The sequence below is a fragment of the Sinocyclocheilus rhinocerous genome, unplaced genomic scaffold (assembly GCF_001515625.1).
Source record: "Sinocyclocheilus rhinocerous isolate Xijiao unplaced genomic scaffold, SAMN03320098_v1.1 scaffold2468, whole genome shotgun sequence".
NCBI classification, from domain to species: Eukaryota; Metazoa; Chordata; class Actinopteri; order Cypriniformes; family Cyprinidae; genus Sinocyclocheilus; species Sinocyclocheilus rhinocerous.
In genome coordinates this window covers 343028-368509 of record NW_015655382.1, presented here as the reverse complement: position 1 = coordinate 368509, position 25482 = coordinate 343028, and the positions used below count along the sequence as shown (strand labels likewise).

The 25482-nt window shown below is 36.8% G+C and overlaps 3 protein-coding genes across 3 annotated transcripts in view; 1 reads left to right on the top strand and 2 right to left on the bottom strand.

The window, feature by feature from the left end:
- Positions 1-11407, bottom strand: part of chaf1a (chromatin assembly factor 1, subunit A (p150)) — a 20306-nt gene extending 8899 nt beyond the window's left edge. The window contains exons 1-9 of the mRNA XM_016524888.1: positions 11045-11407; positions 10078-10125; positions 5378-5958; positions 5241-5288; positions 4725-4969; positions 4582-4642; positions 4424-4492; positions 3826-4040; positions 3544-3715 (exon numbers count right to left, since the gene is read on the bottom strand). Coding sequence (XP_016380374.1) covers positions 3544-3715; positions 3826-4040; positions 4424-4492; positions 4582-4642; positions 4725-4969; positions 5241-5288; positions 5378-5958; positions 10078-10125; positions 11045-11099 — 1494 coding nt within the window. The 5' untranslated portion in view covers positions 11100-11407. The remainder of the gene's footprint in view (positions 1-3543; positions 3716-3825; positions 4041-4423; positions 4493-4581; positions 4643-4724; positions 4970-5240; positions 5289-5377; positions 5959-10077; positions 10126-11044) is intronic.
- Positions 11408-12042: 635 nt separating this feature from the next.
- On the top strand, positions 12043-17319 carry LOC107717975 (secretory carrier-associated membrane protein 4-like). The gene is made up of 7 exons (XM_016524887.1): positions 12043-12116; positions 12518-12606; positions 13069-13197; positions 13300-13456; positions 13533-13634; positions 15518-15635; positions 15726-17319. Exons 2-7 carry the CDS (start codon positions 12600-12602, stop codon positions 15906-15908), a joined length of 696 nt encoding a protein of 231 aa, XP_016380373.1. The 5' UTR covers positions 12043-12116; positions 12518-12599; the 3' UTR covers positions 15909-17319.
- Positions 17320-18635: 1316 nt separating this feature from the next.
- The window catches only part of LOC107717973 (semaphorin-4E-like), a 14393-nt gene continuing 7546 nt past the window's right edge, over positions 18636-25482 (bottom strand). The window contains exons 7-15 of the mRNA XM_016524886.1: positions 25285-25395; positions 24558-24709; positions 24308-24480; positions 22966-23125; positions 21435-21657; positions 21102-21217; positions 20335-20498; positions 20121-20173; positions 18636-19354 (exon numbers count right to left, since the gene is read on the bottom strand). Coding sequence (XP_016380372.1) covers positions 18636-19354; positions 20121-20173; positions 20335-20498; positions 21102-21217; positions 21435-21657; positions 22966-23125; positions 24308-24480; positions 24558-24709; positions 25285-25395 — 1871 coding nt within the window. The remainder of the gene's footprint in view (positions 19355-20120; positions 20174-20334; positions 20499-21101; positions 21218-21434; positions 21658-22965; positions 23126-24307; positions 24481-24557; positions 24710-25284; positions 25396-25482) is intronic.

Here is a 25482-nt window from a genome sequence, read left to right as displayed (position 1 = left end):
CAGATTTGACTAATCACGGGTCAAAAGTAAGGAGAGATAACTGACAAGATGTTGGAGGATATGCTCCTCAACAGATCCCGAGCTCATTGACAAATATCTTTAATCGTAAGATGTGCCCCCTTTACACAGTGCACGCGCGAAAGTGAAAGTGAACTACGACTGCAAGCGCTCATTCAAACGGGATTTAAATACCCCACATATTGATAGCGGCGCCCTGATGCGCAGAAATTACATACAACAACCCTCTACGCACACCGTGGCAATATAATCTAGTACATTTTTTTGTTTACTCGCCAGACTGATATACTATTTTATTTATTTTTTAACTCTGTTCCTGAGCATTATAACCCCAATTTGCTATTGTGTGCTGTGCATTTTACTGAGGACAGCTTCCACAACATGAGGGATAACAGTGCCTGCCGGATTCGCCAAAAAGCTTTTGTTGAAAGACGGAGCAAGGGGCGTGGCAGTACTGAAACACCGTCTAAGCTGTTCGCCAATCACAACGCACTGGGACAGCTAACCAATCACAACACATTTTGTTTTTCGGAAGGCGGACCTTCATCAAAGCCGGAACTAATCGAGCAGTTTGTGCCAGGATGGGGAGAAAGGTATTTTAATAATGTAAATTATGTGAAAAAGAATGCGTTTTTCGAACCACCAAGCATGAGAGCATGTTCTAGTACACCCCCAAAACAAAATCAAGACTTTGTAAAAGAGCATAATAAGACCCCTTTAAGACTTAATACTTTTTAAGAGCCTTAATTTTCTCTAAATTGATTTATCAACTTTTAATACTTTTTAAGACCCCGCGGACACCCTGTATAAAGTTGAAATTATGAGATAAAACAACGACTTGTCAAAAAATTACAAAAAGGCATAAATGAGAGGAAAAAAACATTATGACAAAGCTAAAATTGACCAAGTCATGACATGGTCATTTTTTGCCATAATTACTTTTTTCCCCTCAATTATGACAGTTATAATTTTACCTCACATTTTTAAATTGTCAATTGTTATTTACACAAACACAAACTAGTGTGCCGACAACATGAGCATTTCATCAGGTACAGTGAAAAAAAACTTCTAAAACTATGAATAACTTCTATAATTTTATGAGAAACAAGTTTATCAATAGCTGCAAAATTTTCAACCCTGTTTTCCATTCTGGCAAAGTTTAATGTATATGACATTTTTAATTTCAATTTTTCATGTTTTTTTTCTTTTTTTGCTAGAAATTAGTGATTTTTACGTGGTGGAGACCATACGTTACTCATTATGAATATACAAAATGATCTTAATAGGTCCTCTCACTAATTCAAATGCAGAGTTGCTGTAGAATCAGAGGGAGTTGGGGCATTGTTGGGTGTATTTCTGAATTGTTTGAAATCAGAGGAAGCAGTTAGTTAAGTGGACTCTCGGGCCCTCGACAGTGACCAACGAGCTTCTCTGAATGCTGAAAAACTGCCAAGCCATTGTCCTGTTCGGATCTCATCCAAACTTTTCCTAAGTAAACAAAGCCACATACAGCCACAGACGGTATCCATGGATTATCTTATAGGAAATTACATTTTCCTTGTTTTTCTTTTGAAAAATTAGGGTAAACGTACCTATTAAGCTCACGTACCTATTAAGCACACTTCCATTTTTTAGATCAGATTATAAAAAGAAAAAATAATTTATTATCCTACTTGATGTCTTAACCAATTGATGTGTTTGTTACTGTATACCTCCTGTCATTTCAAGTCAATCAGATCAGTGCACACTGAGATATGGGTCTCCGTATGTTCACACTGCCTGACGGCCATTTTGAAAGCTGTCTAAAAACTTTCACCAAAAGAGGAGCCCCCTAAATGTGCGTTTTTTTAGATGTTTAAAGGGTTAGTTCACCCAAAAATGAAAATTAGCCCATAAATTACTCACCCTCAAGGCATCCTAGGTGTATATGACTTTCTTCTTCTTATGTTGCATGTATGCAGCATCTTTGTTTGGATCATGATTAAAACGCAGTGGTTGCCTCTCATTTTAAATGGAAAGAGCACAGACAAAGCCTTAGTTTGTTTATATGAAAAGATTTATTTTGTGTTACTTGTTTATTTGATTTGGGGCTTGTTTTAAAAGTTCAATTTAGTTGTTATTTACATTTACATTATATTTAAATTTTGTCATTTAGCAGACACTTTTATCCAAAGCGACTTACAAATGAGGACAATAGAAGCACTCAAAACCAACAAAAAAGCAATAATATGCAAGTGCTATATTAGTATATTATTATAGTGTTATATTTCAATTTCACAAAGAAATGTGCAGCATTTTGTCCAAGCAATAATAAAAGGACATGCACATTTAATTTATAATTTGTCTTAAATCTCATTTTGTAAAAAATAAAATAAAATCGTGAATCGAATCGTGAAATCAAAATCGTGAGTTGAGTGAATCGTTACATCCCTAATAAGTTGACATCCATTTAATAAGAGGCTTCATAATGAGGCTAGTTTCTGTGTTCCTACCCATGAATGAAATGTTTTATTGGTTTTTTTATTGGTTTTATCTGATTTTTGAATGTGTTACTTAGCTGAACATGGACTAGTCTAGATGTTGCAATGTGCTTAAATGACATTTCATTATGAATATATAACTGATCGACTTGAATGTCTTGTTGCTTGATTTTTGTGTTGTTGTTTTTTTTTGTTATTGACTTTGTACCTTCAAAAATATATTTTTACAATTCTTCTTTAAAAAAAAATCCTTAAAATAAACAAGAATTTTTAATAAAACTTGATGTGAGCTTAATGGGAACAGGGGTGTGCTTAAAGGGTACAAACATGTACCCATTAAGCACATCCAGACTTTTTGAATTTAATGATTTATATCTTAATTGAAATGCTTTTGTCATTTAAAATAAAATGTAATATTTTTGTGTGAGAGATTAATATATTTTATTTTAACAACTTTTTGCACTGAAACCAATATCTTGTGCACTAAAAATGTCTCAATGTAGATTTTGGTGAGCTTAATAGGTACGTTTACCCTACCTCTTTCAAGAAACACAGGAACAACACAAGTGTATTTAGACTAGGGATGTGCGCGACGACTAATTTGACTGTCGTTTAAACAAAAGTTTACACAATTTTTCCGTTTCCTTCTAATTCAAAATAATCCCACACCTTGCTCGTCTTTCGCATGGTCATTTTTGAACTCACCACAACTGACACAAAGAAAACGCATGTGAGGTCTGAGGTAAAAATGTTGTTTCCGCCCAGATAAACTTTTAAAAATAATTATTTTTCAAACGTTTTATTTTAACTTGTTTAAAATGTTTTAAATGCAATGTTAAAATGATGGTAATTTGAATGATAAAATCATGTTTTTCTTTTTTCTTTTCTTTTTTCTGTCATGTAATCGACTATTGTTTTCAGTGTCGACTAGTAGGAGCTGTACCGTTTAGTCGACTAGACCCGCACATCCCTAATTTAGACAGTAATCACAAGCACAATACTGTTGCCACAACAACAGTAAAGTTTAAGGTGGCTCTGTTTTTACCTTGTCCTGTCTAAGTGGGCAGCGTGGAGAGATGTGAGTGCTCTTTTTGCACCAGGTCCCCCAGTAAGCTGGACGATAGTTGTCATGGAAGTGCAGGAGTTTCATGCGGCCATAACGGTGACGGTCTGGGACGTCATCTGCCTTTTGGCTGTCAGTTATGACCACACAATCTCTAATAACAGAGAACAAACAAAACGTACAAAGAATAAACCTTTCACTTTCATATAAACTGCAGCTGGTGTTCCGCACAATATCTCAGCAACAGGTTCAATGTGGCTTTACCTTACTGCACTGTGACTGGGCCTGGTTGGACCTGAACTGCGAGGTTTGTGCCTAGTCCAGTCTTTCAGTCCATTTAGAGAGCTGTCAGGTTGGGCAAGATAACGGTCCAGTTCCTCTAGAACAGCATCTTCACATTGTACTCGAGTCAGTGGAGCTAGAGACATGTTCGCCTTAATCTCAAAAGGAGCAAACTTCCCACAGGCAGACGCCAGAGTCTGAAACACAGAACAATAGTCACAAAACATGTTTGGAGAAGAAAGCAGTTTAAAGCATGACAGCCATTACATTGGGAAAGATTTCTAGCATTTAGATTTGTATCTTTATCTTATCTGTTTGTCCAACAAGGCCTCCTTCTCAAATGATGTCATCATATGTCATTGGTAAATTATTTATAAGGAAAGTTTGACACACCAGGGGGCCGTTTCATAAAACAAGTTTACCAAACAAGCCAGGCTTATTTCAGTTATTCTGACTTATTTTAAACCAAATCAACTGACAATAAGTCAGACTAACTTAAATAAACCTGGCTTATTTGGTAAACTTGTTTTATGAAACAGCCACCTGGTCTCTATTCCACACTGAATAATGTGACTCTTACCTTTGGTGCCAACTGGGTCTTGGGCTTCTGTAGAAACCGTGTAATCTCAGCCTTCTCAGCTTTGATTCGCTAAACAGATGCACAAACGCAATGAGGACCTGAACAGTTTGCAAAACAGATTTGAAGCTCTCTGGAAAAAGGCTGATAAAAGCACTCACTTCTTTCTCTTCCTTCAACCGTTTTTCCTCCTCTTTCTTCCTTTTCTCTTCCAGTTTGGCTCTAAATAGGATTTACACCAGATTTTAAAACTCATATCCTTTGTGAAATGAAGAAAAACACCAGTACAACTACTGACACTCACTCAATTTTCATTTGCCGCTGCTCTTCTTTAGCTCTTAGTTTCTCTGCCTTTTCTTTCTCCTCCCTCTCCTTTTTCTCCCGCCGCTCTTTTTCATCTTTCTCCTTCTTTTCCTTCTTCTCCCTCTCCTTCTCTTCCTTTAGTTTGCGGGCCTCCTCTTTCTTCCTCTCCTTGGCAGCTTTGGCCTCCTCTTTCTGGCGCTCTTTCTCTTCGTTTCGTCGCCGCTTCTCTTCCTGCTCTTGGACACTCTGAGGGACAATAAGAGCTATTCAAATGGAGTAGAGAATTCCACAGTGACAAGACTTTAAAAGGAAACAATCAATCCTTCTTGAATCCTTAAAGTGCAAACATTCCCATTGTGATAAAACTTGGTTTGGGGCTTTTTTGCGAGGAGAAAACCCACACCAGCTACTAAAATTTCAGCTTTGGGCTCATGTAACAAAAACCTGACTCCCATAGACTGATTAACATTACACTAAAAATGCTGGTTGCTAAATAGGATAAAATATGCGATTTTACCTTAAGGGATCTTCTCTTCATTTTACTAGCTGCATCAATCGGTGACGTCTGCAGAAAGACAAGAGACTGATCAATAGGTTGAACTTTTAAGCAAAAGAAGAGATAAAACGATAAAGCATTAATTCATGTCTACTCACAGAGGCAGGGGTGGTGGGAGCGCTCTTGCTGGGCTCTGGTGAGCTCTCTACCACTGAGAGTGAGCTGGTAGAGCCAGTCGACAGCACAGACTCATTCCCGTGACTGACTTCAGTCTCCTGCTGCTCCTCTTCCTCAGTGTCAGAATCCTGAGTGATGTCCAGCAGTGGAAGGGCATCTTCGTCCTTCTCCGTCTCTTTATTTGTCAGTGGCATGGTTGGTTCTGTAGATTTTGTGGCATGGTCTGCATTCTTTGTTGTTTCTTCGCTAAGGGGGCAGGTGGCAGCAACTGGAGGTGCAGGCTGCTGTTTGACAGCATCATTTGAGTCTTCACCGAGGTCGTTTGTGGCTTCAGGGCCAGAGGGGACCGGGGAACGCTTCTGGCTGCTCATAAAGCAATCAAGTGGTCCGCGGCCATTTACCAGCGCTGGGCCATGATGCAGTGGGGTGGAGGAGTGCTCCATATAATTTTCTCCATCTGACGCACTGGGTTCAGAAGACTTGGGGGCAACCGGACCTTTGGTTCTTTTGGGCTCATTGCATTCCTTGGGTTCTGGGTTGAGCCTTTTGAAAGGTAGACGTGCTGTAGGGAGGCAACACTATTAGTTAATCTGAAAAGATTATAAAACGCTAGACCTCATACATTTGCTGGGCTTTATACACTGAACATCTGGGGATCTGTGTATCAAGCATGTCTCGCAGTTTAGCAATAATAGACTGCATTTAACTGATTTGAACATTAAAGTTTTAGTTCACCCTAAAATGAAAATTACTCTGCTAAACAAGGCACAGAACACCAGGCTCCTGCTTCAGGAGCATCACACGCATGAATAGTGGTACTCTCATGAACGCGTGTCGAAGACTGACACGGAAGAGAAGAATTGTTGAAAAAAGTCGTTATTTTTGTTTTCTTTGCACACAAATAGTAGCGTATAATTCTCGTAGCTTCATAAAATTAAAGTTGAACCACTGATGTCACATGGGCTATTTTACCGATGTCTTTACTACCTTTCTGGGCCTTGAATGTGTCAGTTGAATTGCTATCTATGCAGGGTCAAAAAGTTCTTGGATTTCATCAAAAATATCTTAATTGGTGTTCTGAAGCAGAACGAAAGTCTTGGGATGACATTAAGGTGGGTAATTAATTGACAATTGTAATTTTGGGGTGAACTAAATCTTTCCATTTGGAAAGGAACAAAAGCACAGTGCAGCGAAGAAAAATAAAGTTGCGTGGAATGGAATGCGGCAAAGTAGCCGTTTTACCTCAATTATCATAATTGTTGGAAGTAAAAGTCAAAATAAAATTTGACTAATCACTAGGGATGCTCATATTGACCGTTTAATCGTTAACCGACAGTAAGAATTTTTACAGATTAATGCTATCAGTTAAACGGTTTAAAAGGTTTTTTTCTACAAATATAAATATATATACGATTAATTAATTACAAACGATTAATTGCTATTAATTGAAAACGTTATAGGCTACACAAGTTATTTGTTTACTCACGGGCGTATGTCGACAGACATATTTCGTTGAGCAAGCACCTGCTTCACCTTCACTTAGTTAACTGATGTAGTATACGCAACACAATGGCAAGTGGCAATTCTGGGTTATCAGAGAGTGAACGTATATTCAAATTCTGAATGGATTACAGCCTAGAAAGTGGGCAATGGGTGCTCCCCTTACTATCAATGGAAAGCTATCACTCATCTTCCTGTAGTTCATCGCGATCTCACAAAGTTAATAAAAAGTACACTTTCGTTTTAATGAGTTCGCACTGTATTATAACTTAACCGCCTCTGATTGGCCACTGCGTTAATGAAATCAACATTGCTCAACACTGCAAAACCACGATAAAAAGTCCCGAACCGCAAATTGACAGGATTTTTGTGATGGTGTTTTTGCCGCAGATCTAACAGTTAGCAGGCAGCGCTCCAGTCTATCCATACAGCATGTCGACATGTCACTTAAAAATAAACTAGACAGGTAGAAGTATTCAGTTCGTGTTTTAGTTTTGTCATCTTAATTAGATAATTATTTATAATATATATTGTAGGGCAGGCCTATACACATGCATGTATATATTTAAGAAAAATATGTTACATTTGTATATTAAATATATTTATATATAATATCAATTATATAAACATATACCATATTGTAGGGCAGGCCTATTTATTTTATTCTTTTTTTATTTATATTATTTTATTCTGATTTTCTCTGTTCTCAGAAGCGATGCTGGTGCGTGATAATTTGAGAATGTGTGAATCCAGTTTTTGCTGCTGCTCTGTATGCTGCTGTTTGCACGTTAAAATAAAATATTTGTTTGTATTTTTTTATGTATCATCACAGATGGTTGTCCATTTAATTTTTATTTAATACTAATTTATTAGTCTAATTTTCTCAGTTAACGGTTAATATTCAGATAACGAGCAGCGGTTGTCGGTCAGGAAAATTAACCGAAATGAACATCCCTATTAATCACACATTCCTTCTGGATGGAATCTCAAAGTGCATCCCAATTTGCATACTTGCGCACTATACTCTGCCATTTTTTTAGTATAGTGCAATTAATAGGTTCACACTGAAAGTAAAAGTGCACTTTAAATACGTGAATAAAGTATCTATTTAGCCTAATTATAGGTTCAAATTTAAAAAAACGTTATACACTCAGTGGCTGCATGTTCAATTACATAGCTGAAGGAGAGGAGCTATTAGACTTGATGGATGACAAAATTACCTTATAAAACTCATACACTAGACTGGAGTGCACATAGTGTATCATTTCGGACGCAAAAAAAAAAAAAGATTTTCTGTGAAATCTGTCAACTAGGCTTGCCGCGATAGACGGTGCTAACGGTTATACCGGTGTTAAGCCACAACACCGGTTGCGTCACTTGCCCACCGCGTCACCAACCCCCACAGTCGTTTTGATTTTTTATCGAAATAAAAATCATTTAGTTCATTAAAAAAACAGACACTACAATTAAAAACTGAACGCGGCTGCTCAATGCAGCGTGCCGAACGACAGTCGCATCACAGATCAGATTTAATTTCTCCAGTGAGGAGAGTGAGTCGAGCTGACTGACAAGAAGAGTGAGGTGAGACAGACAAGACGATCGCGGATGATTTAGTTTCGAAACGAGATGCAAAAGTGCCTGTTTGGCAATATTTTGGATTTTTGAAAAGTCTGTTGAATTTTGCCGTTTATCTAATGTGATTTTAGAAGGTTTTTCTTAAACATTCGTTTCTTATTTAATTGGTTCTACATTATTTGCTGATTTTTACTTTATTTAAACTTTGCGTCATTTATTTATTTTATTTGACATCAAGGTGTATGCCGTGCCTCCAAGCTTTCTTACTCGTTTTGCTAATAAACGTTCTACTTTCAGCACTAGGAGACAAAGAAAGCAAAAGGATTAGTGAGTTATTTGTCTTTCAGCAGAAGCTTTTATCTAAGGAAACTTACTGGAGGAACCTCAGGTTAAACACTCAAAGGTGTAATGAGGATACTACGAGTATTTATTCGGTTATATATATTATACATGTTTACTTAGCCTATTTCCAGTTTTGTATACCTATTTAAACTTTATGTAAGTTATTTGTTATTTTATATTAGGCATAGCCTGCCCTATAGAATGGTGTATTTGTATTTGTTTTGTTAATAAAAGTTCTATGTTTTATATATAGGCTAAAGTGAGTTTGATGTTGTATTTTGTTGTTGCATTCACGCAATTGACACCGAACTGCCGCTAATTCGAAAGTGAAAGTAAAATGCGCACGGCGCTTTTAAGCTATTTAAAAGCGAAGGAAAACGAGCAAAAGAAGGAAAAATCAAACAAACTAAAAATGAGCAATTGCTTTATGCCGAATTGCCGCTATTTGAAAGGGAAAGTAAAATGCGCCCGCCGCTTTTACAAGCTATTTAAAAGCGAAGGAAAGCTAGGAAAAGAGGGAACGCCCCCGCGGTGATACCGGTATTACCGGTGTTGTCACACGTTGATTAACCGGTGGGAAAATTTCCTCACCGTCACAACCCTACTGTCAACTCCTCCAGACTGGGGCAAACATCTGGGCAAAGGTCATGTACTGTATTTCCAGCCAATCAGAAACAAATGAATGGATTGCTTACAATCAGAGAAACATTTGGGTTTTTGAATTTAAGATATATAGAACTAAAGCATTTTTTAAAATACTACTCAGAGGTTAAGACTTCATATTTTTTATAATGTATTCTTATCTTACATTACGGATAAACTGGGAACATGTAATCTACCTTTATAATCACCATCACCCAACAGTACAGTAATATCAACATGAGAAAAGAAAACACTTTCTAAAAATAAATAAATTGAAAATCCTTCAGTCTTTAAGTGTTTTTAAAAGCTAATAAAGCCCAAAGACAGTGACACTACAAGAATAACTTTGTAAAACATATTTGGAAATGGTTTAGTGTTTTATTCTTATAATCAGCAGTAATGGTCATTGATGGCTCATGAAAAAGTTTGCTTAAGTTACATCCACCTACAATCATTTCCCACCTTATTAAACATTTTTTTAAATATAAAATAAGCTCCCAAAAAAGAAACTATGTAATAAACTGGGTCCTCAAAGTATGACTAAACATATACCAATATCATGTTTCTGGGTGGGGATGGTTTTACATTATTGACTAGAAATATTAACACTTAAGTTGTTTACCTTGAACAAGCTTCTTGCTGGCATTAGCTTTGCCCACACAATCCATGCCTGAAATATATAAAGAGTTTGTTCAGGTCAAATCCTTTCTCAGAAATACATATGCAGGCAAATAGAGGCAATACAAAAAAATCAAATGGCATTAATCTGAGATTAACTTTGATGCATCGTTAAACTCAATAGTCAATGCAAAACAATACTCGTTGTCAAACTACGCCTCGTCAAAACGAAGGTAACTGCTACCACTGCATGCTAACTATTAGTTGACAGTCACATCGAACCCAAAGATTTGATTTTCGAGGTTAAGTAGTAACTTTAAACTATTTAAATGTCAAAAAGCCCCAACATAAAAAACGCAGAGCGCGCACAAACTCCCAAAAAAAATAATGCAGGCGTTAATGCAAAAATAATGCACACGTATAATGTTTAGTTTTGATCTCCCGCCTTTCAGCGAATGATGGTTTGTAGGCCTGTGGCGACTGTGAGTTTGGCTACTGAACCTGTGACTACGGAGACATTAAGTTCATCCATTAGCACAAGTCTGAGGAACAAAGACCTAGACTGAGCTCAAAACAACATAAACGGGACTTATTTCGATAAACCCGCACGAATACAGAAAAAAATAAACATTACACGTAATGAAAGTCACTTTTTGTGTGAGCAGAAAACAAGATTGTCAATAACAAATCTGAGCTCACCTGCTAACAAGCTAATTATGATCCCAAAACCCTCGACAACCCCAAATGATGTTTTGAAAAGCCATTGAGGTTACATTTTTATCGTCTCTCAGAAAAACTAAACCAAACTAAAACCATTTCAGAATTAATATCCGGTAAAATAGGGAGTTTTTCCACTCTTATCTGTTGTTAGCCACCTATATGAGCTCATTGGCTTTATTTACTGTATTATTCCCTATATATCAATTTTAATCATGCATTAAAGCAGTTTTATTTCCCATTAAACACCAGACCTCTTCGTGGTGTGGAGGCCAAAGGCTCTTCGGCCGCGAGCATCACGACCACCATCCGCGCTCGCGCTGGAAACGTTAAACGGAAACGGGGAGCGCTTTTTTGGACTCCGTACACAGCTCCTTCAGGCTAGTCATCGACTCCACGTCTTTTCCAGGTATAACATTAACGTGTCAACGGCGAATTCGCTGGGTTTCTGTTAGTTTTAGAGTTGTAGGTTGTGGTTTTGTCGTGTGTAATCCCGGTCCCGTCGTTCCCGTCTCTTCCCCGGTCAGACTCCCTCCCTCGCGTTCCCCGCTCAGAATTGGCGGGAGCCTGTTGCGCGACTGGATCGCAGGCTGCGATTGGTCAGCGGTGTTTTGCGTCACAGCAACGAAGAGTCACGTTATTGGCTGTCACGTTTGGCTCTGCCTCGCAACACGTGCCTTTTGTGCTGACAAAGCCTGTGATTGGACAGTGAGTGTGATCCTCGAATAGGATTGGTTAAAAAAAAAAAGAGTCACAAAGTTATTCCGTGTAACTGCTTTGACTTTGAATTTGGTTTAGAGGGGTTCTGTTGACCGAAAGGCACTTTAAAGAATTGAAAAGTTTTTTTTTTTTTAAAGAAAAAAGTATTTTTTTCTAAATAAAACTTAAAAGGAGTCCGTGTTTTTTTTCAAGAGAGTTTTGAGAAGCTTGACACATTTCAAGATTAATATTTTAATATCAAACGTACAAACGTCAGTAATTCCGCAAAAGTCCTTGAAAGATCCTTAAGATACACTTAAATCCAAAAGCACGAAAATGTTCACAAGCTTCTGCCAAAAACAACAGAAAGGTGTCATATTCATACATTGCCACAAGGCAGGGAAACTGGTAAATTATCTAGTCACAAGCAACGAGACCGCACCTTTGATCATCTTGTAGTGGGTCTTGTAGTCTTTAACAGTTACAACGTCCGTCCGCTACGTGCAAAACAGGCCCCTTTAGAACTACAATTCCCATAATGTACCAGAACGCTAGTCCGCCACGGGATTTCCAGGATTCAATGCGGACTGCAGTCGCATCCTCATCAAACTATTTAGCGGTGCCCAGGTATCGTATAATTCAGAATATAAACCTGAGCTTTTGTTGTATTATTAAAGCGGTCGTTTTTCTCTTAAGCACATTAAATAGTATTTCTGATTGTATAGTTTGGCTATTGCTTTTCAGTTGTGTTGGACATGGTTAGCTGTTGGCCTGTACTGTGTTTTCAAATGTCACTAATACTGTGAAATATCGTTAATATAGAATTGTTATAAACAACAACACATATTTAATACAAAATAAGCATTTATATTATATAAAGACAACTGTTATGATCTTATGTGGCTTGCAGTGTTCAACAGTTATGTATCATTTTGCTAAATGTGAGCACAACTGATGTGATCTCAAGGCAGATTATAATTTTTTTAGGAATGTTTGCCTGTTTTTAACGATATTTGTATTTCTTTTAGCACTGAAAACTTCAATTCATCAGTCCGGAGAGGGAAAAGTTCACTAGCACAAGAAACATAAACATTTTTCTCAAAATTGAGAATGACAGGTAAGTCAAGTTTGGTTGGCATATAAAAATTTTGAATGTCACTGTTTTCATTTGCTTTTTAACGGAAGACTGTTTACGCCATGGAATTAAAAAAGTTAATAAATAAATAAATAAACACGCATATATTCCAATTCTGAGTTTAGATCTTGCAATTCTGACTTTTTTCCTTTTAGTCTGAATTTACATCTCGCAGTTCTTTTTTTCTGTTTCTGCCACAAAATAAAAAAGTAATTGGGACTTTTTCTTGCAATTGCGAGTTTTCTCACAACTTTTCTTTTTAGAATTGCAAGTTTATATCTCGCAATTCCATGTTTATATCTCGCAGTTCTAAGGAAAAAAAGTTCTGAATTGTGAGATTACCTTTTTAATTTTTTTATTCTGTGTTGGAAACAATAGTCCATACTTTTTGGAGTCCTGTTATTGCTTTGATTAAAATGAATCATTTCCATTTTTGCCTGACAGATCGAGCAAACAACTTCCCCCCTCTGCCAAAGTTTTTTCGCATAAAGCCATGTTTTTACCAGAACGTGGCTGAGGAAATCCCGCAACCCTACCAGCAGCTTGTGCGTCGTGTTTACAATCTTTGGATGTGTGAGTAAAGAAATGTAGCCTAACCTTTACTGTGAATAGTTCGATTTCAGATTTTCCAAAGTTTGACTGAAGCACCTAATGGCTGACGGTTCTGTTTTTCAGTGTACTGTATCACACTTTGTGTCAATGTGGTAGCCTGCATAGCTTGGTGGGCCGGTGGGGGTGGAGCAGTCAACTTTGGGTTTGCGCTCCTCTGGCTGCTGGTTTTCAGCCCATGTAGCTACACCTGCTGGTTCAGGCCACTCTATAAAGCATTTCGGTAAGGAGTCCATTTTGGGAAAGGACAAATGATGCTGAGGTTTTCACTTCGATTTAACTGGGTTTGTCTTTTTTAGGGCTGATAGTTCCTTCAACTTCATGGCATTCTTCTTCATTTTCTTTCTGCAATGTGTTCTTGCCTTCATCCAGAGTCTTGGAATATCTGGTTGGGGTGCTTGGTGAGTAACATTTAAATATTAGGATATTCAGTATTTGAAGGGTTAGTTCACCCAAAAATGAAGATTCTGTCATTAATTACTCACCCTCATGTCGTTCCAAACCCGTAAGACCTTCGTTCATCTTCAGAACACAAATTAAGATATTTTTGATGAAATTTCATTCCACCTCTTGAGAAAGAAATATTTATTTTAACATGCAGCGCACGGCATGCTGTTAATCTACGTTAATGTTGAATGTTAAGAGGATATTAACGTTGTTTGCAAGAATAAGTTTAAAGGGGGTCACACTCCGTACAGGGATAGTTCAGTCAAAAATGAAAATTCTGTCTTTACAGTTACCGTTAGCCATTGACTTCCATAGTATGAAAAAAAATACTATGGAAGTCAATGGCTACCGTCAACCATTCGGTTATCAACATTCTTCAAAATATCTTCTTTTGTGCTCAACAGAAGAAAGAAATTTATACAGGTTTGGAAGAAGATAGATTAGATTGCCCTTATTTTTTTCAATTTGTGCTGTTTTTACAGTAAAACTTATCAACGCCCATTTTTTTTTTTTCATTTTTGAGATGAACTTTTTGTCTCCGTAAAACCTAAAACGTTGCTACCGTATTTTTTACCGTAAATTTTACGGAATTTTTTTTACAGTGTATGGTGACTAGATTTTGGTCCGTCGCCTTGAATCAGAACATGTCTGGTTTGCCACATAGTGTTCATAGCCTATTTGAAGAAAGTGGGTTACCATCAGGTTTAGGTTTCCCAAACAACTTTAATGAAAGCTAAGTCACTGTGTAAGTTAACTTTAGACCTTTTGTCCAATACAGTTAATCACATAAGAAAGAGACAGTATCTTTCCAAATTTAGCCTCGTGTCGTAAGTATAGGAATGTTCAGCTAATGTGTGGTCCGAAAGGGTTACTTCACTATCTGCCATGTTAAAGAGCTCATGGTTATGTGATTTATCACTTCTACCTCTAATCAGCAATCATTGGATTCATTCATGCTCCTTCGATGTAAGGTTAGGGTTATTTTCTTTCATTGTCTATAAACCCCCTGAAGTAGCCTTGGCCACCCCTTGTATGAAACTCAGTTTGAGTTCAGTTGACATCATTTGTGGTTTAATGTCAGTTACCACAAATTATTTTAGCTCCCTTAAAATAGAAGTACATGGGACCTGGCAAAAGATGCACAGAATAGAACAGCTACAAAACCTAATTATTATACATGTTAATTTGCAACTAATTTGATAGATTACATCCTATATTTTTACTTCAGTGTCATGATGAAGTAAGTGCTTTAAAAAAAAAAAAAGATATGAGCTTCACATTTTGGCCTTTCAACCCTTCACACCCTTGTACCATTTAGTTTTTGAAGTGAAGAAGTCAGTAAGATTTTTTTTTAAAGAAATTTCTATTTGAAAAAAAATCTGTTCTTTTGAACTTTCTATTCATCAAAATATTTCCAGAAAAAACATCAACATTCATAATAATAAGAAATGTTTCTTGAGCAGTAAATCAGCATATTAGAATGTATACGAGTAAGGAGTATGCTGAAAATTCAGCTTTACATCACTAGAATAAATTTCATTTGAAAGCATATTCAAATAGAAAACAGTTATTTTAAATTGTAATAATATTTCACAATATTCTTGTTTTTTCTGTATTTTTGATCAAATAAATGCAGACTTGGTGAGCGAAAAAGACATTAAAAAGACATTCATTTCAGAAACATTAAAAAATCTCACTGACTACTTTTTGATAGTTATTTGTAATAATAATAATCTTGTTGATTGAGCTTAACTGATTCAATGAATTCACTCTTTGAGTGGGAATATCAGTTACTTCCATCGATGTTAACTCGCCATATTTTTCTCTTTTTTTGCAGTGGTTGGATTGCCACAGTGATGTTTTTCGGCACAAATGTAGTCTCGGCTATATTCATGCTCATCTGTACTCTGCTCTTTACCATAGATACAGTTCTAATGGTGTTCATTCTTATCAAGGTGTGATTTGCATATATACACACACACAACCCTTAATGAGTAAACCCTTAAACCAAAAATGAAAGTGACATCAGTTTTGTCCCCTAAAAGGTTCATCGACTGTATCGCGGTGGAGGAGGCAGTTTTCAGCAGGCACAGGAAGAATGGAGCACGGGCGCGTGGAAAAACGCCCATGTGAGAGAAGCCGGATTCAACGCCATCTCTGAAACCGGCCCCAGCCTGCCCCAGTATCCAGCCGCAGTGCCCAATTACCCAGAGAGCGGGCCCTGGTGATACCTTTTCTGAACTACAGATGGAGCCAGAGCACTTCTGATCGTCTTAACTTTAAAGGGGCAGTTTGCAGTGGGACGTTACCCAATATTTTTGCCTCAAGAAAACACTTCGGCCAGATCACGAACTTGTGAATAGTTCCGTTGCTTTTGTACAATGTTTTTCTTAATATAGCAAAAAGATCTAATGTTAAATCACTCCTTAAAGAAACCTAATTTAATGTGAATGACGATCGAAAAATGTGTCAAACCACTTTTCTGGGTGCAAATTCTGACAAAACGCCAGTAACCAAGCCAAATAAGCAAACTGCTCCTTTAAAAACTCTCTCAACACAAACTACTCTCAAACAGACAGCAAAATGATAGACCATTAGTATAAAAATAGCAAAAAAGGACACTTTACGTTGATTAATTCATCTCAGTTCATCTGAGCCTTGATTTTTCTTAGCATTGCATTGAATTGTTTGAGAAAGAAATCAGAATAGTTTCATGTCAAATCACTGAATTGTGTAGAATACAAATGCATACATATCACTGTATCACGTACAATCACATTACCATTTCAGGGAAAGTGATTTTTAAAAGAGTAAAAAGCATGTCGGAACTTTTTTTTTTCTAAATCATGGCAGCTTTTCTGTTTACCTTGAGAAATGCGCTCTCACATTTCCACATCAGTGCTTTTGCAATTCATGTCAAACTTTGGTTAATTATTCCCTCACATGCATGTCTTTGTAAATAGTATGATTTGCATATGACACCTTTTTTATATTGCAACAAAGCATTGCTTATTTTTTAAGATCTATGACTGAGAATGTTTCTTGCAAACACATCTTGTGCCTGCTTTCTTTTCTGTTTAAAGCTTTCCATGTCTTCGAAATGAAGACCGCCTTAATTCTTCATGCAAATTAAGCATGTGTGAACCAATAGCTTTCGAGTTTCCCTTAAGTGCTACAACTCTATTGGTCGATGTGGCTACATCCTGTGCTATTTTTAATACTGGCTTCTAAGTATGTATTACTTTGCAATTATTCCTGGGTTTATTACAGTAATCATTGTGCTTCGTATTGGAGCATTGGGATTACAAATGCTGTTGGCAGGAGGCACTCATTGTGAACATGTGACTTGATCTTTATTACTTTTCGTTTAAGATCTCCCTCCACCGAGCCAAAGGAGGCTGATTTTGAAATGTTCCATGACTGGCCTCATGTAGGCAAAGTATTTAACAGTCCTGTATCTAAACTGTGACCAGAATGGCTCTCTAACTAACTTTTTTTTCAATAAAAGCATTCCTTTTCAGAATGAAGTTGACTTTATTGTTGTCACTCCCTGCTTCTAAATATGCATACTTCCCTAATATATATAGTAGGCGAAATTAGTAGCATGTCCAAAATCATAGTATTAAAGGGATAGTTCACCCAAAAATGAAAATTGCCCCATGATTTACTAACCCTCAAGCCATCCTAGGTGTATATGATTTTCTTCTTTCAGAGGAATACAATCGGAGTTATATTAAAAAATGTCCTGGCTCTTCCAAGCTTTATAATGGGAGTGAATGGTGGCCGAGATTTTGAAGCCCAAAAATGTGCATCCATCCATCCATCCATCCATCAAAACAAAAAAAACATGGCTCCACACAGCTCTGGGAGGTTAATAAAGGCCTTCTGAAGTGAATCGATGTGTTTGTGTAAGAAAAATATCCATATTTAAAACTTTATAAACCATAATAATCTCTAGCTTCCTGTTGTAAGTGCGTTCACGTTCCAGAGGATGACGTAGGATGTAGATGAACGTGGAAGCGCACAAGAGAGAGCAAAACAAAACACCAGTCACGAATTAGAAGTAAAAAGGAGGATTTGTAAAGAAAAATGTCAGAGGATTTCGATATAAACCAAGAGGAGACAATACTATGTTCTCACGAGACTAGCATATTCTCACCGGAGCTCACGCTACACCTGCGTCCTCCGTCATCCACTGGAACACCACTCTCTCCTGAACGCGCATACGACAGTTAGCGGAAGCTAGAGATTACAGTTTATAAAGTTTTAAATATGGATAATTTTCTTACACAAATGCATCGATTTACTTTAGAAGGCCTTTGTTAACCCCCTAGAGCCGCGTGGGGCACTTTTTATGATGAATGGATGGATGGATGGATGGATGCACTTTTTTGGGCTTCAAAATCTCTGCACCCATTCACTGCCATTATAGAGCTTGAAAAATCATGAGGTAATTTTCATTTTTGGGTGAACGATCTCTTTAATTGAGGTGAACCAGAGAGAGAACAGACATAGTTGTTAAGAAATGTGTACTTGAGTACAACACCGGGTTACAGCACCAAAAAAATTCTGATCTAGGCCACGGTACTGAGAGAGTGAATTTTGCAAAGCACTTCCCTATTAAATTTAATAGCTACTCAAACAGTATGTGATTTTGGACGCAGCTACTAATTGGTAAGATGTTTACCTTAATTTTTTTCTTAATAGGGCAGCAATTGTCTTTTCAAATGTACCTACATTTTTTAACAAAGCTATGTTAACTGAACATTGTCTTGACAAACTTTGCTTTTCAAGTTAAAAATGTATGCATTTCTTTGAATTTCAATTACTTCTAATTCTACTTACTTAGATTGCATTTTAAACAGTAATTATGCAAACATTTTTATTTTTGTATTAATAAAAAATAAATAAGTATAAAAATTATACAAAATTATCATGTAAAAAAAATCAAAATCTTAAATCTCCGACTCGTCTGTAATGTACTTAAAAACACAAACGTCCGTTGGCGTATCCCCATTGGTGGTATTCCTGTGGAAGCTAGTGGCTTCTAGAGCACTGTTCGTTGTGACACACAACCTGACCATTTGCTGTTTACTGTCCACAGCATCATTTCCTGTGTGCATGTATTCCCTTTCTGGAAGATTCCTGGGGCTTTTGATTAGTTGCCTCCCACAGCACATAAATGGAGAGATGTGGCCCATGTACAGGTTCCAGATCAGCAGACATGCCATCATAACTGACAGCACGGCCAACGCCACTTGCATTACTATCCATTTACTCTCACTGCCCACAGTTTTTGAATACCATGGAGGCTCTTCGGATTTATGCAAACCTGATGATGTCGTGTGGCTTTCAGGAAGGATTCCCAGTGTGGTCTTGATCTTATCTGTCACAACTACTGCTGATTGTTTACGCAAGTCATAAATGGCCAGTGTTTGGGTGTAGTCTCTCCCTTTCGCCCGCTCGACTGACGTGCAGGTGTAGCGTCCAGCATCAGTGGCAGAGGCGTTGTAGATAAGGATGCCATCGTTATAAATAGTATACTTCCTGTTTGAGTAGGGAAGTGGCTTTCCAGCAAAGTTCCAATTGACCTGGGCCAAGTTAGAGTCTGGATAACACAGCAACCTTATGTTGTTTCCCAGCACTAGGCTGCGGATCTTTGGTTCCATGGGAGCTGACGAAGAGAAAAAATATGTTAAATATAACCCTGATTTTAAAAGCGAAGCCATTCAAGTTGAGTTTTTTCTTCATTTGAACAGATTTGGAGAAATTTTGACCAATGGATCCTCTGCAGTGAATGGGTGCCGTCAGAATGACAGCCCAAACAGCTGATAAAAACATCACAATAATCCAAAAGTAAATCAACACCACAATTAATGTTTTGTGAAGCAGAAAAAATATGAGTCCCCCATCTATAGTATTTCTTTCTACAGTAAAAAAGTCGTGTAGGCTGAATCAGGAGAGAAATCTGCACCGATCAAGCTCCGTTTACAAGTAAAAACGGTTCTAAACAAATATGTGGGTGGATTTTGAAATGAGAGGACAACAGATGGACCTTTTCACTGCAGGAAGTGTCATTATGGATTGCGGCCTCGTATTTTGGCCAGAAGCAACAGTTGTAAAGTTAAAAACGTGTTAATGATTGATTTGTTTCTGACAAACATGCAACTTTTCACTTCATAAGACATTAATTGATGGACTGGAGTTTTGTGGATTATTGTGATGTTTTTATCAGCTGTTTAGACTCATTCTGACGGCACCCGTTCACTGCAGAGGATCCACTGGTGAACAACTGATGTAATGCTAAACTTCTCCAAATCTGTTCTGATGAAGAAACAAACTCTTGGATGACCGGAGGGTGAGTACATTTTCAGCAAATCTTCATTTTTGAATGAACTATTCCTTTAATATTGAATCAGAAAAAAAAAGATGATAAATACCTATTGTTGGGCATCGAGTGGCGTCCCCGTCCTTTAGACTTTGTATCAGATTGCTGAAATGCAAAAGGTTTGATGTTAACTGTCAGTATATGTTATTTATACACATATATAGTCCAGTAGATTTTAGATATTCAAAACAGTGGTTAAATCAATAAACAAATATTTTTGGGCAATTTTTCCTTGATATGGGATTGTACTTGTGTGAGTGCTTTACCTTTTTCCGTCCTCAGGTGATGTGGGTACTCTAGAGCACCGTTGGGCTGGGACGTCCCAGGCACAGTAAGGGTCTCTGGCCAGCACACAGTCCAGACAGGAAGAATAACGACTGCAGTTGCTGACGGGCATCTGGACAACCCCAGATGCAGAGCCTGCATACAACTGGACAAAACAAACATCTCGTGCTGATTCATGCATTGTTCCTTGATAAACATGCAACAAAAAAATATTCCTCCACTTTGTCTTTCTAACAATTGGCACTTAGAATTGTTACAAAAATAATCAAGTTATTATATGAAAATGACTCATTACTTAATCCTTTGTCATTTTGTTTAAGCTTTTATTCAAAACAAAACATGACAAAACACATGTGACCATGTAGTTTTAATAAGTCATTAACAACTGACCGCTTCTTTTTAGTGAATCATAAACACACAGCACAATCAGTGTAGCCCAATTCCCGAAATATATGATTCATACGAGCCAGTTCTTTTAATTTATAGTTCAAAAGTATGAAATTTGAATCAGTGCCCATTAGAGAAAATTCCTTTCATATGTAAATAAATGGACATTATTACTGAATAATACCCAAATGAATCAGAATCCAATCAAACAGAGAGTCTGTGAGTCTAAATATAACTCTCTCTTCCTCACTCTTCCTTCGGCTTGCTCCCTTTTTATCAGGGGTCGCCACAGCGGAGTGATCCACACAACTGATTTGGCACGTTTTAGTCACAGTTTAGGCACAGTCCCAGTTTTGCGTACCTGATTCTGGTGAAGTCTTAGGACTTCAATTGGCTCAGCATTCTGAAACAGTTTTACTTCTTTGATAATGTGCATTTCTCCATCATAGTTCACTGCTTTCTGCACATAACCGTTTTCTGATTGAAAACAGAAAACAATTGACTTGCATTACAAAATCCAGCTTTTCAACATTATTTAACGTAAAAACAACAAATTCAATAGGTTGTAATTTAAACAGCTCAGTCCAAAGTACAATTAACATTCCTGTGAAGGACTGTTTACACACACACACACACACACCCTCTAACCGACAGTAAAGAGCTGCTCTGCCCTAGAGGCGAATGGGAGTCTCACCTGTCCCGACAAACATCACAGGATAGGGCTGTCCGTCCGATGCAGTTACATGGTCTACGACGAGGCGGGTCAACAGCGGGCCACTCTTGAGCAGCAGGGGCTTGCCTGTGATTGGTCGGACGGCGTCATCCATGAGAGGGCGGTCTCGGATGAACTGTAGGGTTTTATCGGGGAGGTCCAGCGACCGCATTATTCCTGAGCTCCTCGCTGCATTGTTGATACACTGTGAAGATGAGTATCGGCAGATCAAAATAAGATTAGGGCTGTCAGTTGATTACAATGTTTAATCTAATTAATTACATGGTGCGCAAACTAAATTTGGCTGTGAAAATACCCACAAAAGATTATTTAAAGCTATTATTGTGTTAAATGAGAAAGTATCAATTAGACATTGCAAACAGCAGCTTTATAAAGAAATATTTTATTTGATTCAACATAAAATTGATTACACACAAACATTAAGGCTACAAGGGCCTAACATAAATTATGAAACATAAAAGGAGATAATTTGAGAAACATCTCAGTATTTTTTGTTCATGCAATGAAAGTCACCGGTAACCAAAACAGCTTTGTTACCAACAGTCTTCAAAATGCCTTTTTTTATGTTGCGCAAAAGAAAGTAAGTCATTCAGGTTTGAAATTACATGAGGGGGAGTAAATGATGACAAAAATTTTTTTTGAACTATTCCTTCTTTCCTTCCTTAAATAAATAAATGAAATGACACTCTAAAGAAGAAACTAAAACTGCCAGCAGGTGGCAGTAAATGTCTTTATGAGACATTCATTCATTTGATTCCTTCAAACAGCTGATTCTTCCAGGAATTCAGTAAACAGTTCTCTCTATGAATGGGCCTTTGAATCATTGGTTCACACGATTAATTCAAAACGCGGATTCATTCAGAAACTAAACACTCTGTGTTGCTCGGAGACGCACAACAATTTTGCTGTTGCTTTATAGGTAATATTTTTATTGGCAAAATTGAGCAAAAACAATATAACACTCCAAAGAGAAAGGAAAAATTGAAATCGCATCATATGACCCCTTTAAAATATAACGCAATACTATCTTCTTATTTACTGAATTGTTGTATAAAATCATATTTGCACTTGTGCGATTGCTCTCATACAGGGGCATTTTTGTCCCAATATCTTGAATTTTAGAGCATAACTGCATTTATGGAGTTGTTGCCCTGCATCATATTACAGTCAACTGTATGAAATGTATGATGATGTACAGGTCTGGGGGCGGGGCCAGTGCGTTAACTGCGTTAAAACATTTTAATCACGTTATTTTTTCATAACTAGTTAATTAAGTTAACACATTAAACTGACAGCCCTAATATATATAGGCTTAAATATTTATTTATTTATTTTGTACCATCAGATTACAATAAAATATTCCATGAAAACATGTTTTTTGGATTCTGTCAGTATTTTTTGATGTTCTCCACAGTACAATTTAACAAATAACAAATAAAAAAATTGCATGCATCCCCTATAAGATTATGTAAGACCACTAATGACCACTCACAGCTCCTGGTCGAGGGACAGGAAGCTCTCCGTTGTACGTGACCCACTTCACATCAGACATTTCCACAGTCACCTCTGTCTTAAATTTGCCACGTGAGAACATCTCGCTGATATCAGTCACATCGTATGCACATACTGCCGAAGACCGATCTGTTGAGCTCCTGCATACACAAACAGATCATCATCTTTTATAGGCTAAAATTACAATATCAAATCTGTGACTAAACTGGAGGAAAGAGCCAGACTATCCTTTAATTATCAGTCCTACCATTAAACAGATCTATATGACATGTGACTCATATCCTTTACTTAGTCTGCAACTATTTTACAGTGAGTTATACTGATGTGTACTGAAGTGCGGATGAGATGTTTTGTTTTGTACTTTATTTTATTCAATTTTTTCACAATCTGCAACACTAACAAAATTCATTAAGTCCAGTTGTTACAATTCACATTGCCTATGTGGTGTGAAATCTGATCAAAAACTGTTTTCTATAAATATGTTGCAGTGTCAATGGTCAGAAGAAAATTGAAATGGATTCTTCCCCTTTTGTAAGAATCATACAATTTACTGAAATTGTAAATTTAAAAAACTGTCCAAATCAGTGTTATTTAAGCATAATTGAAATACTATTATAGTTTTTAATATATATTTTTAATTTGTTTTTACATAATTTTTTATTGTTTTTTTTTGTATTTTGCATTTTCATTTAAATTTTTGTTAATGTGTGATTTTGCCATTTTATTAATTATTGTTTAAGTATGTCTAAATAGTTTTTATTAATTTTTATTTCAGTTTTAGTCAAATTACATGAGTTAAACTATATAAAAATGTTTTTATAATAACCCTGGTCCAAATTCATTCATTTTCAGTCATTTCTAAGGTGTGGTCACATTTACATTTGTTCTGTGAATTTTCACAGGCGAAATACAGTAATTTTAATAAGAATCAGGCAAAGGTGAAAGATTTCCCAAGCAGATTTCACAATGGGTTCAAGTTGGTCATACAGACTCACAGCACTAACCAACAAAAAGCTGCTTGGTTTGAAATTTCGTCAAAATTTCCTTAAAGGTCCCATATGTTCTCAGCAGAGCTCCTGAGAAAGAAGCTGTAAAAATATATTGAGATGGTTTTTGGTACTTATACCGCAAATATATATTCTTAAGGACATCAAAACCTCAAATAAAACTCCAGAAAGGTGTACAATATGGGACCTTTAATGTGACTGCACCTGTACTCTACACAGTGAACTATGTGGTGAAGACTTTATAGGAAATAGTAAATAACTAAACAATTGAGCAAATTCAGATACAGAATGTGCGGGAAAAAAAACTAAACTTACGACTGAGAGGTGAAAACAGCATAAAAGACACTTTTCCTCCATTTCTTGTGGCGGACATGAAAGACGTCCTGTATGATGTAGGGCAGGCTGGGTTCAGGGACAGAGCAGTCCAGACGAGCCTTCAAGAAAGAGGTCCATTTCCTCTGGAGGGTCCTTTGGCCACCCATGTCACCCTGCAGAATAGGGAATGAAATGTCTTTATTAGATCAGGGCTAAATATGCCAAGGTAAAGGGATCGGTGAAGTATTACCTTGCAGACTCTGGCAACACGCGACACCACAAGCTTGTTGTAAAAGTCGTACTCCACGGCGTTCTCACTGAAGAACATGTAGACTTTGTCATCGTCACCCTCAGGACTGTCCTCGCTTTCTGGGACCGTGTCCATGTAGACGAAGTTTGGCTCTTGAGTGGGTAGAAAAAATTTGATTTTCACTTTGTTCGAAGCAGTGCTGATATTGAGGTGTTGATATGACTAAACTATTGGTAATGGTAACTAAAACTAAATTGTTTTGGTAAGGAAAATAAAAGTAAATAAAAGATGAAAAATTTGCAAAAAAAGAGGAAATGTAGCCTTGGCAACTAACTGAAATAAGTTTAAGCTGAAATAGAAATAGCTATATATAAAAATAAAAAATTAATAAAAAAAATTACGAAAGCATACAAACTTCAAAAATTCAAAAAAGATAATTCAAAATAATTATAAATACTGCAACATCATATAAATAATACTAAAATAACAGATTCTGAGACAAATTTCTTATGTTAATGGCATCATTTTGAACAATAGTTACCTTTTTTGACAATTGTTTTTTACTAAAAAGTTCGAAACAATTTTTTAACTTAAATGTTAATCAAATTCTATAATTGATATGACATGTTCTGTTATTAAAGCTAAATATTTCATTATTTTACTAATAATGAAACCTGTAATTAGTCTTTGTTTTCTAGATGACGTTTTGTCGTAACATCTGACATACCATTGAGCCAAGAGCTCTTAAACACTGTCCGCAGTGAAATGGGAGAGGTGCGGAGAATAACCGGCTCTGAACCCAGAAAGTTTAAGGATGTGGCAGAATACAGGTCTTGATCTGTGACAAAAATAAATAAATAAAATAAATAAAATTTATTTCATATACAGTATATATATATATATATATATATATATATATATATAT